The sequence below is a fragment of the Castor canadensis genome, chromosome 6, assembly GCF_047511655.1.
Source record: "Castor canadensis chromosome 6, mCasCan1.hap1v2, whole genome shotgun sequence".
Classification (NCBI taxonomy): domain Eukaryota; kingdom Metazoa; phylum Chordata; class Mammalia; order Rodentia; family Castoridae; genus Castor; species Castor canadensis.
The window spans coordinates 139,664,446-139,679,686 of record NC_133391.1 but is presented as its reverse complement, the minus strand read 5'-3'; the positions used below and the strand labels follow the sequence as shown (position 1 = coordinate 139,679,686).

General features: G+C 37.3%; 1 protein-coding gene across 1 annotated transcript in view; it reads right to left on the bottom strand.

The window, feature by feature from the left end:
* Positions 1–255: 255 nt before the first annotated feature.
* Ccl28 (C-C motif chemokine ligand 28) overlaps positions 256–15,241 on the bottom strand; it is a 32,999-nt gene continuing 18,013 nt past the window's right edge. The window contains 3 exon segments of the mRNA XM_020185288.2: positions 256–3,490; positions 3,492–3,639; positions 7,340–7,466. Of these exon segments, the coding sequence (XP_020040877.2) occupies positions 3,452–3,490; positions 3,492–3,639; positions 7,340–7,466 (314 nt within the window). The 3' untranslated portion in view covers positions 256–3,451.

The window sequence follows — 15,241 nt, the reverse complement described above, 5'->3', positions numbered from 1 at the left end:
GGTTGTCTCTTGATTTTGGTAATTATTTCTTTTTATGTGCAGAAACTTTTTAATTTGATGCACTTCCATTTGTCAATTCTTCTTATTTCTTGGGTAATTGGAGTCCTATTCAGAAAATAATTACCTGTGCTCATATCTTCAGGTGTCTCCCCTCTATTTTCCTATACCAGTTTCAAGTTTTACATTAAGGTTTTTGATCCATTTGGAGTTGATTTTTGTACAGGGTGAGAGAAAGGAGTCTAGTTTCAGTTTTTTGCCTGTAGATAACCAGTTTTGTTTTTATTTTTAATAAAATTTAGGGGATTAACCTGTATGACTTACTCATAATACAGTAACTCATAATAAAGTAACAGTATTTACTCACAGTCCAATATGAGTACATAGTACAGTAACAGTATACAACAATATTTTACTAAGCATGTGTAGTGGCCTATAATATGGAATTAAGAATCAGGTCTCTTGAGTACATGATCCTTCAACAATATTTTAGTTATCTGCATTGCCATCAAACCTTATATTAACTTTCTGTTGCTGTAACAAATACCTGAGATAAATCAACTTAAAAGGAGGAAAGTTTATTTTAGCTCACAGTTTTGGAGGTTTTAGTCCATGGTCATTTGGCCCAATTGCTTTTGGGCATGTAGCAAGACAGAATATCACAGTGGAGGTTCATGGTAGAGGAAGCTGATGACCAAATGATGGTGGAATGCAAAGAGAAAGAGGAAGAGGCAGGTGTTTCCATGTCCCCTTCAAGGGCCTTCAAAACATAGGACTTTGGGGACACTTATCTAAACCATAGAAATCAGTTTTTAAAACATAACTTATTAACTACTGTTATATATAGCTACCTCCAAACTGTGTAGAATAACAAGTCTGAACTAAAAGGAGAAACAAAATATAAATAATTCAAAATACTGGTTGAAAGAATTAGAGACCAATGTTTTTGTTTTCACTTTAACTTCTCATTAATGTTACTTAATATTGTGATTAAATTAAACCTTGTGACTTACTTTAAGTTACTCTCATACTATATTTTATTAAATTTTTAAATTTAAGTTTTCTTCAGCTTTTAGAACGTGTAGTTTGATGATAATAATGGAATATTAAAAAGGAACACTTAAGAACTTCTTTCCTCAGAATTGGAGGATTATCATATTATCTTATCAAAAGCATGATGTAGTTGAACGGAAGAATGCTGTATGTTTTGAAAAAAATCTGTTGATAAGTTCAAAAGAAGAACCCGTGAGGAAGATTTTGCAAACCAAAGATTATAGATAGTGTGCAATTTCCTACATTGCCTAAACATGTGAAGCACCATTAAATCAGGTTGGGGCCTGTTTTCATCTTCAAAGATGGTTTTGGCAATATCAGTGCCACTAGTGCCAAGGAGCAGCATGTTTAAATGCTAGAATTTTGACAGATGGAATCACAGCTTTCTTTCTGACAGTCCCTCCCTGTCTACCTCCACATCTGTACCTTCTCAGTCCACTGATGGGGCTGGTAAGAGAACTAGGAAGAGTTGGGCCATCTGAGTATATGCCTTGTCTCTGCCACTTCCTATGTGATCATGGGCAAGTTGTTTGACCTCATATGAGTCTCCTCATCCATAAATTAGAAATATCAAGACAAAGCTGGAGGATTACTGGTAAGAGTAAAAAATCACAGTCTGCATTATGGTTGACGAAAAGTATTAGTTTGGTGATATTTTAACTGACATAAGGCTAAGCACTTCTGAGTCCCATTTTCACCTCCAAGTTGTGCTGGCAGTACCACTGCCTGGGACTGGCCAGCAGGAGGTCCAGGACACCAGACACTTGATAAAATGACTTCTGTTCTCTAATGGCTATTTATAACAACTGATTTCTTACTATAATCTCTAAGCTTCTGTGAACAAAAGGGGGCCAAAGAAGCAGCACAATAGAAATAAACTCAGAAGTGTGAGAAAGGTAAGTCAGGAGTTTACAAATGTAGACTTCTTATTTCAGGAGAATGTAAAATCATCCCACACAGGACTGAACTCTAGATTCCTAACTCTCTGAACTAACTATCCTAACTCCTTCTGGGGAATGAGGCAGATTTTTTTTTTCAGCATCTGAATTTATCAGTCAAAACAACAGCTACTCAAACTAGATGCTTTAAAGTGTTATTCTGCTTATACTTTTCTATTTAGAAAATAAACTCTAATGTTCATGAACTCTAAATGACACAAGAAGTATTAAAAATCACGTAGGAACTCAGAAGTGGAAAAACCTGGACCTGATCATGAGGAAACAAACAAATCTGGAATGTGAAACATTCTGGCCTATACTCTTTTTAAAAAGGGAAGGAAGGAAGGAAGGAAGGAAAGAAGGAAAGCTGAGAGGTAGTCTTAGATTAAAAGATTCTAAAGAAACAAAATAATTAATTGCAATATGTGAACCTGGAGTAATTTCTGTATTAAAAACTATAAAATGATCTGGAAAGAGTTAAGGAAATTTGAATATGGACAAAATGAAATTGCTAATGTTTTAGGTATAAAACTGCTAATGTGATTATGTAAGAAAATGTCTTGGGGGATACCAAGTTACAACACTAAAAAGAAATTGGTTTGAAGTATTGCTGTGGTTTGAATGTGTCCCCCAAAAGTTTATGTGTTGAAAACTTAATCCTCAAATTCATATGCTGGTATTTGGGGATGCGTCCTTTGGGAGATAATTAGGGTGAAGTGAGGTATGAGGTTGATGTTTCCATGATGGCATTAGTGGCTTTATAAGAAAAGAGAGAGCAACCTGAGTTAAGCTCACTCTGTGCTGCTAGATGATGACCTCTATCATGTTGTGATACAGCAAGAAGGTCCTCATCACATGCCAAACAGATCATGCTCTTGGACTTCCCAACCTCTAGAACTATGATCCAAATAAACATATCCTTTATAAATTACCTAGCCTCGGTAATTTTGCTATAGTAACAGAAAACAGAGTAAGACAAATGTTGTAATGTTTGCAACTTTTAGTGAAAAAGTTCTATATATATATATATATATATATGCATGTGTGTATATATATATATATATATATGTATATGTCTTATAATGTTTCATATATACACATACAAAAAGACAAGAGAGAGAAAGAAATAGGGAAAATATTAACAATGATTAATCCAGGTGATGGTACACAAGTATATCTTGTATTTTTCATTTAATTTCCCTGTAGGAACAGAAACCTTCATAATAAAAAGTTAGAGAAATTATATCCATAGTCTCCTCTTAAAATATTGTAGAAAGACAAGTATTAAACTTTCATTTCATTTTTTGTTGAGTATATTATTGCCTACGTTTGCATTCTATGCAATTGTTCATTTTTTAAAAATCACTGCTGCCTGCCAATAAGGAAAAATTGGATGATAAATTAATAACCAACCATGGTCAAGTTCACTTGAAGTGTCATCTTTGCAGACTCATCTGTAAACTCTAATAAGGAGTTTTGGGGCCATATGTTTCATATTTTCTCCTGATGGGCCCCTTTTCTGTTCTTGCCATGGTGTTTCTTCTTAAGGCAAATGTCTTCACCATTTTTCTTGGCTGCTTGTGCTTTCATCCACTGCTTAATGGTATGATTGTGTGGGCTGACACAGATTTTTCTGCGCCTGACATGAAGTCTGCCAAGAAAGGGGGAAAAAAAATCACTGATAGAAAATACAAAAACAAAATGAGTGATTTACAGCAACCCCCCCTTTTAGACACTGTATTCTTAGAGACTGAATCCTAAAACTGGCACCAGGAAGACCAATCTTGATTTTACACACATTGCTGTCTGTAGCCCTCAGGCATCCACAGAGTATTAAAAGGAAAAGGATAAAAGGAAGGAATTAGATGGATAGGATGAAGAAAAGGAAATAATAAAGAGGAGGAAGAGAAGAAGAAGGAGGAAGAGGAGAAGAAAAGGTGCAGGAACAGAAGGAAAAGGAGAAGAGAAATAATAAAAACCAAGAGAAAACAATTATCTTTCCTGTCCAAGTTTCACCCAACCAAACCAACTCATTCTCCTCACCCATGTCAGATACATCTTTCCCTGGATCTTTGGATTCTCTCATCAAAACATTTTTCCCCTTTGAATTTCCATGGTGAGGGTTACCTCTCTCTGGGACTAAGTTTATAAGATGGGTACTTGCCTCATCTCTCCTACTGAAGTAATGTTCCTTGAGGGAGGAATGGTCTACATGCATTTTTAATAAATTTTTTGGCAGTACTTGTGCTTGAATGCAGGGCTTCATGCTTGGTAGGCAGGCACTCTACCACTTGAGCCACACCTTCAGTCCTCTAGACATATTTTTGAAAAGGCCTTATTCACAGTAGAAACTCTGTAATTCATTGCAGACATAAAGTGAAAATTGTTCAACAAAACAATCCACTGAAATATTTTGAGCATCTGTTCAATGTCATACAGAGCTATACCACAGCTCAGAATTTATTTTCATTTTTTGTCCTAAACTACACATGCATATTCATTTTCTCTCTTTATTAGTATATATTAATTGTACAACAGGGTTTCATTGTGAAATATTCATACATACATATAATGTACTCTGATCACCCCACCATTACTCTTTCTTCTCATTTTTAAATAATTTAATGGTTTCCTTACTCTATTTTCATAGTGTATATGAAGTACTGTGAACATATTCACTCCCCCATTCACCCTTTCCCTTTACCTTCCCCCTTCCACTGGCTCATACCACCACACAGCCTTATTTTCATTTTTCTATATGAAGTTTTGACACTGGAATAGAAGAACCCTAGGGCAGCATTCACAATTTCTGGCAACTTGAAGAATTTGTTACAAAAGACAGCATGACTTTTAATTCTCTATCAGGTGCCAGCCAACTCTGATGAAAGGTTACAATCCTGGCTCTACATATATAATACTACTGTGTCCTGATAAGTTGAACTCCTGGTCCTATTATTCAGGGGGGCAATGAGGGTGGGAAAGGACAGAGAATAGGCTGCCACCTCTCCAGATGACCCAAGTGGAATCATTATCAGATGATATGGGGACACAGAATGATGAGAGCATGGAGAAAAGTGTAAATGGACTTTAGCATTGTAAAGCCAGTCCATGGGAGAATATTAATTTGAAAGAACTGGGCTTCTTAATAAGAGGACAATCCATTCCCTAATTGCATTTGATTGAGATGACTTCAAAAGAAAAGCTGGTTCTAATTCCAGTTGGTTTGCTGTTATAGGAGAAAACCTTGCTATAGCACTGCTATAGAGAAAAAAACAAAAAAATTAGTTGGAGCTCCTACATTTCCAAAGGAATCTCTCCGTAGTGTCAGCAAGAACTCAAGTACAGTCTTCACTGACATGCACATGCATATAAGCCTGTAATTACACAGGAAAGACTAGGATTCAAGAATTTGATTAAAATGATAGTAGTGAGGAGCTTCGGGGAAGGGCATTGGGATGGAAGGGTGGCCATACAGACAGAGGATGCAGAGAGGTAGAGGGCCATAGGAAAATAGGCTTTTCTGAGGACTGTGTGATAAGGAAGGCCTCAATCTTTCAGTGTAATTCTATGATGGTGCTTAGAATCCTAAAGTATAAAACATCTTGAAACTCTTATTTATACCCCATGTGTATTCCATCAGGATGAAAATTTTGGGAAAAGGAAGTAGTGTTTTCCACACTCCCTCTCTTACTCTCAACTCCATAGCTTCCTGATAGGCACCAACCCACCTCATTATGAATTTCTAAGGAAGTTTGACTCTAAGAAACCATGAAGATTCTGTGATTCTTTTACCCACAAAAGCGTAACTAGAAACAATCCAATGATATAAAAAGTGGCCCTGCTGTGGAGATACAGGACTGTTGCCTAAACTTTATTTCTTTACCCTTATCTCTAAACACAATGGGCACTACAACCTCTTCTAAAAAACTCAAGCTCCTAGACAACTTTATTTAATAACCCCCAATTTACTTTCCAACAGATAACCCTTGTGTGATTCAAGAAACTTCAACCTTCTGCCAAAGAATACAAATAAATACAACTTTGCATTGTATTTATGTTTAGGAACAGCCAGAAGCTCTTTAATGAAGTCACTGAAAAGGAGTTTAAACAAGCAATCTGCTGTCTCAGATATGGAAAATTACAATGATCATTTATAGGGTCAGAAACAAAGGATCTATTTCCAGGCAAAAAAGAAAAGAAAAAAAAAACCAATGAGTTCAATGTAAGTTAATTTATATTAATAATTGTGGGGTTGGGGTTGTGACTAAGAGGTAGAGCACCTGCCTAGCAAGTGCGAGACCCTGAGTTCAAACCCCCGTACTAACAAAATAATAATAATAATAATTATGATTTATTATACTTGCTACTTGAGAATTATATTTTGAATATGAGCAATGTCTTCGGCCTTGTTTTGGCAACACTGGGGTTTGAACTCAGGGCTTCATGCTTGCAAGGCAAGTACTCTTACCACTTGAACCACTCCATCAGTTCCCCTTTTTTGTGTACGATGGGGTTTTTTACTGCTTGAGCCACTCCACCAGCGAGATGGGGTTTTTTGAGACAGGGTCTCTGTAACTATTTGCCTAGGCTGCCTTCCAACTGCAATCCTCCTGATCTCTGCCTCCTGAGTAGCTAGGATTACAGAAGTGAGCCACGAGAGCCCAGCTTGTCTTCTTCCTCCTAAACACTTGTTTCAAACATTAAAGTCTTTATGTATAATCAAATATATATGGAAAATGAATTTACTTATAGTTTTGGCCTAAACTGGGTAGAGAGATTCTCAATCTGTCTCTACCTTGCCCATAGCAGTGTCAGAACTTATAGAAAAGATGAAACAAAAGCAAGGGCATATGTATATGTAGATGTCACGGTGTACACCAGTAACCAGAACTGGAAGCTAAGTCTTTCTTCTGGCATGAGGGGCCAGGGCTTTTGGAGTGGCCACTTTCACTCCCAGCATGGTATTTCCTGCAGGGGGCTGGACCTGAAAAAGCCCATTTTTGCCTAATTCCTACGGCCCTGTTTTTTGGGTTTTTTTTTAACTACAATAAAGTCAAGTATAATTTTATTTGAGATCAAGTCGTAACTGCTCTGCACTTTTCAACTCTTCTTGGCAGCCCCAACGCAGTATCGCAGCAGGGGGGGAGCTGGAGGGCTCTTTGTTGTAGGGTTTCCAGACATCCTTGAACAGAGAGGTTGTGCATTTACTGCAAGGAGCCTGGGGCTCAAAGGACAGAACAGTTTATCTTCCTTCCCTTGTTTTGGGTGATTTGTAGGTTGTGTATCAGGCAATATCTTTCAACCAGGGAAATAATCAGTGTATAGTTTCATCCCTGCTGAAGAGAACTCACATGACAGCAGCCAAGTCACAATCCCCATCAGCTCTCTGGATACGACATACATTCACTCTTTCCAGAAGCCTTCTGGAAATATGATGTGAAACTTCAGTGCAACAGCTGGAAGCAATGGGAAGTATGGCTAAAAGAAGAAGAGAAAGAAAATATTAAATCTTATAGTTTATAGAACACTATCATGGTTCTTATCGTAAAGATTTCAGAGAAACAGACTGCTAATCCACTCAATCAAGGGGCAAACATTTACTGAGGGCTTTGTGAATGCAGACCTGGTGTAGGACATGACTCTACCTTCTGGAATTTAAATTGTGCTTGTCAGAGATAGAATGTAGATTTAGGCAAAAAGGCAAAAGGGCAAAACAAGTGAAAGAGATTTAAAAAAAGCTGTCAGTGATACTAGTGTAGTTTCAGACTGACGTGATGAAAAATGAAAAGTGAGGTAGATGGTGTCTGATGCAGTTCATTTTGAAACCTTGGACAAGGTTTAAAAATTTCCCAGCAGTGAAGAACTTGACTAAAAATTGGAGGACTTGGGTAGATTAAGGGAATGTTTGTTCAAGAGTTCTGAGATGGCCATATGCTTAGTTGTAGAGCACTTGCTTAACATGCATACAGCCCTGGGTTTGATTCCCATCATCACAAACAAAATGCATTGGCCAAATATGGTAGGGCATGCCTATAATCCAAGAGAATGGCGAGTTTGAGTTTGAGGCCAGCCTGGGTTGTGAGACCCTGACACACACACACACACACACACACACACACACACACACACACACACACAAATTCTGAGATGGAAAGCACAAGGCTTTAGGGTATAGAAAAAATAGACCACAGTTTCTGAGTTGAGTAACTAGGAAGGTGAGTAATGGGAGATTCAAAAGATTCTGAAGTCATACCACAGATGCCTCAATGTTAGTCTAAGGAGGCTTAGCTTTTATGAAAAGGGAGCCACTAAATGTTTGAGAAAGGGAAAGGGTTCAGGAATATCCATCTTGTAGTGATACACAAGATGAAGTAATTTTGAAGCAGGAGGTGAAGTTCAAAGGAGGTTATATTGTATAGATGCACAAATATGAAAACAAATGCATTTCCCCATTCAAAAATATGTCTCTGCAAATTCCTACATGATGCACAACACAGTATTCTCCTATGTTCCCATTCTACCAATTGGGCAGTAAATACAAATGAAGTAAGAATCAGTCAACAGTGGCTGCAGGTGACAGCCTCATAACAAGATGCAAGTTAGCTACTGAATTGGGGGTAGGGGAGTGGGGTCATGGGGTTAATGAAGCAGTTCGAGTCTCTATAGTGTCTAAGCAGTAGAAATACTTGCACTTGGGATAGGGGAGGATCTCTGTATCTGTGTATTACCCACATGGAAGGATCAGGCCTACTCAAAGCTTTGGAGAAGAAAAGCAACTGACTATGAAAATTAAACTGTCCATATGATTCACTTTGTAGGTATCAAAACTTTCTGTTACTATTCATTCATTCATTCATTCACTTATTCATTTAATTATTCAACAAGCATTTATTAAGCAGTTAAAATGTTTTAGGCACAATGTTAGTCCCTGGGGGACATGAAAATAAATAAAACAATGTCTCTATCCTCAAAAGACTATAGTAGAGGAAACATATTTGGAGCTAAATGCTTAGGATATAACCCCATTGGTTCATGTAATTATACTTCTGGAATTCTATCTTTCAAATAGATTTGTACAAGTCATCAGGACAGGCACATAGCTTGCTCTATCGCAAAACATTTAAAACAACCTAAATGTCTATCAAAGTAAGTAAGAAAATGTAAAAAGCCTGTTACAACAAAGAATATCATCAAATATTCAATTCAACAGGAATAAATAACAGTTATAAACATGTATGTACCAATATAATAAATATACACATCAAATGTGCATAAATATACAAATCAAACCAATAGATATGAAGAGAAAAACAGACACAATACAATAGTAGTAGGAGACTTCCATACTCCACTTTCACAAATGGCCAGATTATCCACACATAAACTCAATAAGGAAACAGCAGACCTCACAAACACTATAGACCAAATGTAGCTAACAGTAATACATAGAACATTCCACCCAACTGCAGCACAATACATATTCTTCTCAAACTCACAAAGAACATTCTTCACGATGTATTATACGCCAGGTCACAAAACAAGACTTAAATTTAAGAAGATTAAAATCATTCCAAGTATCTTCCACAATGGAAGAAAACTATAAATTAATAAAAGGAAAACAGAAAAACTTAATACATGGAAATTAAGCAACATACTCTTGAACAACTTTTTTAAGTCAAGGAAGAAATCAAAAGGGAAGTTAGAAAATATCTCAAGACAAATGCAAATACAAATGTACCAGAATTTATGGGGTGCCATAAAGCAGAATTAAGAGAAAAGCTTATAGCAATAAATACATATATTTACAAAGATCTCAAATAAACAACCTAACAAAAATGCCTACTAATATTTAAATAAATAATGGTGCATCCAGATAAAGTAAAGGGTGAGGTAGATCTGTACAAGCTAACAAGTGTGAATGTCCATAGTTTATTAAGAGAAAAAAGCAAGTTTCAACAAGAACTATAAGTGAAACTATAAGTGATTCCACCTTGATAAAAAGAATGTATACACAAACACAGAGGAAAAAATATGGACATAAATATGCCTACATTTATAAGCAGCCACCATTTGCAGAAAGGGAGCAAATTTTGAACTAGCATGCTATATGTATGATTTTTTAAACCTCCAAAATTTCTTGGAAGGATAGAATTGCTATGAAAATCCAAAATAAGTCCTGATAGAGACACAGGAGATAAAAAAAAAATAAATCCACTTAAGGAAGACAGGGCATAAACTTTAGACTCAACTTTAAAGATATCAGAACTCATCTGAATGAGGAGAGTGAAACATTCCAAGCAGAAGGAACTACATGTTCAGGGAAAGAGGGGAATAGAATTCTTGTCTAGATTGTGTATCTCACAGAGTCTGAGCTCAAACCCATGCAAATGGTTGTCTTAGACTCAGACAAGTCTAACCTGGCAAGATTCTCTGATTGCAGAGAAGCTCTCTCGGCCAACTTCAGGTCATCTGTGGTCCCTGAGGCCTAAGAGAAATATCCTAGAACCTCAAAGGGGATCTATAATAATTAACTGGCATTCTTTCCTGGATAGATAGTCTCTTATGTTTTCCTCCTGCCCCATTGTGCTCTGAATAGCCCAATGCTGATCCACTTGGAATTACAGCTTGAGATATAAATCAATAAATAATATAGATTTAGCCAAGTATGATTTTCTTATACTCAGGAAAATATAATATACATATAATCCCCAAATATATATTAATTATATATCTATGTAAATCTATTTACAAAAAGTCCTTAGTAACTTCTAAGTTAATAGATACAGTTGAAATACAACCTCACAAATGATATAAAGTAGTTATAGTTCTGATCAGTCCTGCAAGTCTGCAGCAGCCCAAAGGAGGAAAATGTTTACATTTCCCAGCGCAAGCTATTTCACGCCACAAGGATCTTCCTGTTAATCTAGATCCAATAAAGAGCTTTTCATTTTGTCAAGTATATGAGTGCATGTGGAGGCACAGCAAATACCAGTTAACCAGATTAGCTGGAGGTGAGAAAGCATCACTTGTTCAGCAAACATTTGATGAGTGGCTGCTCTGACTGACCCTGAGCTTTGTGCTTAAAATTTTGAAATGATAAGGGTATAGTTACTGTCCTTGTGGTACTTAATAGTCCAATGGGAGGCAGGCCGGTAAAAAAATAATCACCACACAGCAAAATAAGTGTTTGGTTGGGGATGTAGCTTAGCGGTAGAGAGCTTGCTTAGCATGTGTGAGGTTCTGGATTTGATCCTCAGCACCACAAACAAACAAATAAAAAAGTGTGTCAGAGATCTGTTCAAAATTATAAGTGAATGAAGTTATACACAAAAGGCCATATATTATATGATTCCATTTATATGAAATTTCCATTATAGACAAATCCATAGAGACAGAGAACTGCCACACAAACCACTGCTATTAATTGTGACCCAAGCAACTTTCAAATATGGACTTTTCACAAACATGGTGGGAATTAAGAATCATAAGAAAATCTGTGTTAAGGAATATGAGTTATCCAACTGTTGACATCAACTGAAGCAATAGTTTTTTTTTTTCTTAAGTATGATTCTTTATTTTTACTTATTTATTTATTTTTAATTTTATTCATATGTGCATACAATGTTTGGGTCATTTCTCCCCCCCTTCCCCCCCTCCCTTACCCCCATAACCCCCTTGCTACCAGGCAGAAACTATTTTGCCCTTATCTCTAATTTTGTTGAAGAGAGAGTATAAGCAGTAATAGGAAGGAACAAGGGTTTTTGCTAGTTGAGATAAGGATAGCTATACAGGGAGTTGACATGCATTGCTTTCCTGTACATGTGTGTTACCTTCTAAATTAATTCTTTTTTTTTTATTGTTTTATTATTCATGTGTGCATACAAGGCTTGGGTCATTTCTCCCCCCTGCCCCCACCCCCTTCCTTACCACGCAATCCGCCCCCTCCCTCTCCCCCCTACCCCCTCAATACCCGGCAGAAACTATTTTGTCCTTATTTCTAATTTTGTTGAAGAGAGAGTATAAGCAATAATAGGAAGGAACAAGGGTTTTTGCTGGTTGAGATAAGGATAGCTATACAGGGAGTTGACCCACATTAATTTCCTGTGCATGTGTGTCACCTTCTAGGTTAATTCTTTTTGATCTAACCTATTCTCTAGTTCCTGGTCCCCTTTTCCTATTGGCCTCAGTTGCTTTTAAGGTATCTGCTTTAGTTTCTCTGCGTTAAGGGCAACAAATGCTAGCTAACTTTTAGGTGTCTTACAAAACCTCACCCCTTCCTTGTGTGCTCTCGCTTTTATCATGTGCTCAAAGTCCAATCCCCTTGTTGTGTTTGCCCTTGATCTAATGTCCACATATGAGGGAGAACATATGATTTTTGGTCTTTTGGGCCAGGCTAACCTCACTCAGAATGATGTTCTCCAATTCCATCCATTTACCAGTGAATGATAACATTTCGTTTGAAGCAATAGTTTTTAAGCCAGAAAAGCACCCAGGACCTATATGTACTAAGTTTACGTAGTATACTGGATTGCAATTCTCATACAGAAAGGTAAGACTGGCTCAGTTGAAGATCACTAGACCTAAATCAGTTTAATTATCAAAAGACAAACAGCAGCTCAGCGTTTAGTACAAATTGGCAGATATGACTGGTGCCTTACAGATGCAGTCCAAAATGCAAAAGATCAGGAAATAACTTTGAAAGAGTGCACAGGGAGTTAGGTAGTGACAAACAGTATAAACCGGGTAGCTTGGAGAAGAGCAATGGTAAGATTCTGTTAGATTACATTGCTCCCTAGAGGCTCTCATGTGCAAACGCCTAACTTTCAGTATTTTCATTTTTAGTGAACCGGCCCACCAGGTCTTTGATTTCAACGATGACTCCAGAATTTCTGCATACGAGAGACTGAGGGGTATCAATAAAACAGAAAAAGAGGATTGTGTAACACTTTTTCTGCAGTTACACTGCTTTTATTCAGATGACATTTTTAATTGGTGGGGGAAGCAAGCTAACAGGAGATTAGAAAGGTTACATCGTCCCACAAAGGCTACCCTGATTCCACCGTTGCATGAGGCCAGGAATACTATGGGAAACAATATGCTTGAGTTCCAAAATTGGAGTTCACATAAACACAGACCTGTCTGACGGTAAGTGTTCCACTGAAGAACCCTTACCATCAAGTTAGAGAGAGGTCTTGCAGAGGGGCTTGATAAGCAGCAGTGCAGAGGAGGATGAACAAGCAAGTAGTTATCTGTAGCCTACTGCAAGGCTCTATCCCAGATCCTTCCTAGAAGTGCCAATTTGCTTGGGGAAAGAAACAGTCTAACAGATCCACATTGGAATTTCTTTTGGAAAGTGATTTTTTAATCCAGTGGATGAATTTTTCTGCTGGCCTGAGAAGCAGGCACTAATGCCAGTCCTCTGGAAGGAGGAGGCAACTACCAGTGGGATCCAGTCAAATGGATCCACAGCAGCTTCTCAGAGAGGCATCATAAAATTGCAGAAAGGGGTTCTGGTTATATGAGAGACCATCTTCCATAGCCTGACAGACCACCTTCCCTCAGATTCATGCAGGGAAAGGACCTTTATCTAGAACCCACAACTTGAGAACACTTAGAATATTTGGATCAGCCAGGCATAGTGGTACACTCCTTTAATCCCAAAACTGGGAAGGCATTGGCAGGAGGGCTGGGAGTTCAAGGCCAGCCTGGCTATGTAGTGAGATCCTGTTTCAAAAACAAAACCAAAAAAAATTTTGGATTAGAGAATCTTGGGGAAATGTTGTAATTACTGCAAGGTAAGAAGGGGGAGACTCAGAACTTCATAATTTCTATTCACTGGCCGTGTATAGAAATTACATCTCTGACACTTAGAGGAGACTGTGTCATAATAAAGGATGGATAGCCAATGTGAAATAAAGTAGAGTAAAACATTTCTAGCATAAGGCAGAGTGTGGCAAGGGCTATGCAATAAACAGAACAAATTTCTAGAGCACTAAGAGACAGAAAAGATGACTTATAACACTGAGACTCAAGAACATTCTTACCAAAGAGGTGGCACCTAAAAAGGGGAGTTGGAAAATGGATAGAGTGTGAGTAGAGCAGTAAAGGTAGACAATGGGTGAAGATACAAATATGGAGAAAGAACTTATGTAAATTTGGCTGGAATATAAACTTTACAGTGTAAATTGTAGAAAGACAACATGAAAAGTGTGTGGTGATCAGATGCCTTTATATTTTATTCCAGTGACACAAGCTCAGTAAACTCTTTATGCAATTTTTTAGTCAAGATAAGGTGATTTACATAAATTAACACTTTTATGTGGGAATGTAAATGTAAATAAATAATGACTTTATTATTCTCATTTTTTTGTGAAGTATTTCAACACAGAGAAAAGTACCAAGAATAATAAAAATATTGCCACCATCCAAATTTTACTAATTTTACTCCTTTTCCACATTTGCTTTCAGTATTGTTTTTAAAATAACCTATTTCCAATACTTTACTGTGACAAGTAAGGTTTCCATAAGCGCCCTAAGGATAGTAAGAGATAAGACTTACTGAGTATTTACTGTGCACCAAGCAATTGTGCAACTGCCATGAATGAATGAGTTCATTTAATACTCATAGCAACTATAGCAGAAGGAACTACATTTATTCCCACTTAGTTAATGGGCAACAAATAATGTACAATTTTTTTCAGCCTTTCATTATCAATTTATTTATTTTTATTTATTGTGCTGGGGCACATAGTGGTACTTACAAAAGTTATTACAATATATCAAATATATCATAGTTGAATTCACCCCCTCCATCATTCTCCTTTACCCCTCCTCCACTCATTCTTGGACTAGTTTCAACAGGTCTCATTTTTCCATTTGTAATGTACAATTAATGTGAACTTATATAACTTTCCCCAAATCAAAGGGCCAAGAAATGATGGTGCTGGGATTTGAATCTGGGCATTCTGGCATTTAAAAACTCTCTGGGCTATATTTTACTTGTTCTTCTATAAGTCAGTCTCATTGGGGCTTGCATGAGAATTTCCCTAGGGCGGTAGCTCTCAAACCTTAACAGCATCAGAATAATTTGGCATTGTTATTAGGTCACAGGCTGCTGTCAGCCCTTCCTCCACCTCACATTTCTGCTTCAATATGTTTGAGGTGAGACCTGAACATGTGCATATCTAACAAGTTCCCCGGTGAGGCTGATACCGCTGGTCCCAGATCACACTTGGAGGACCACAGCTCTAGGA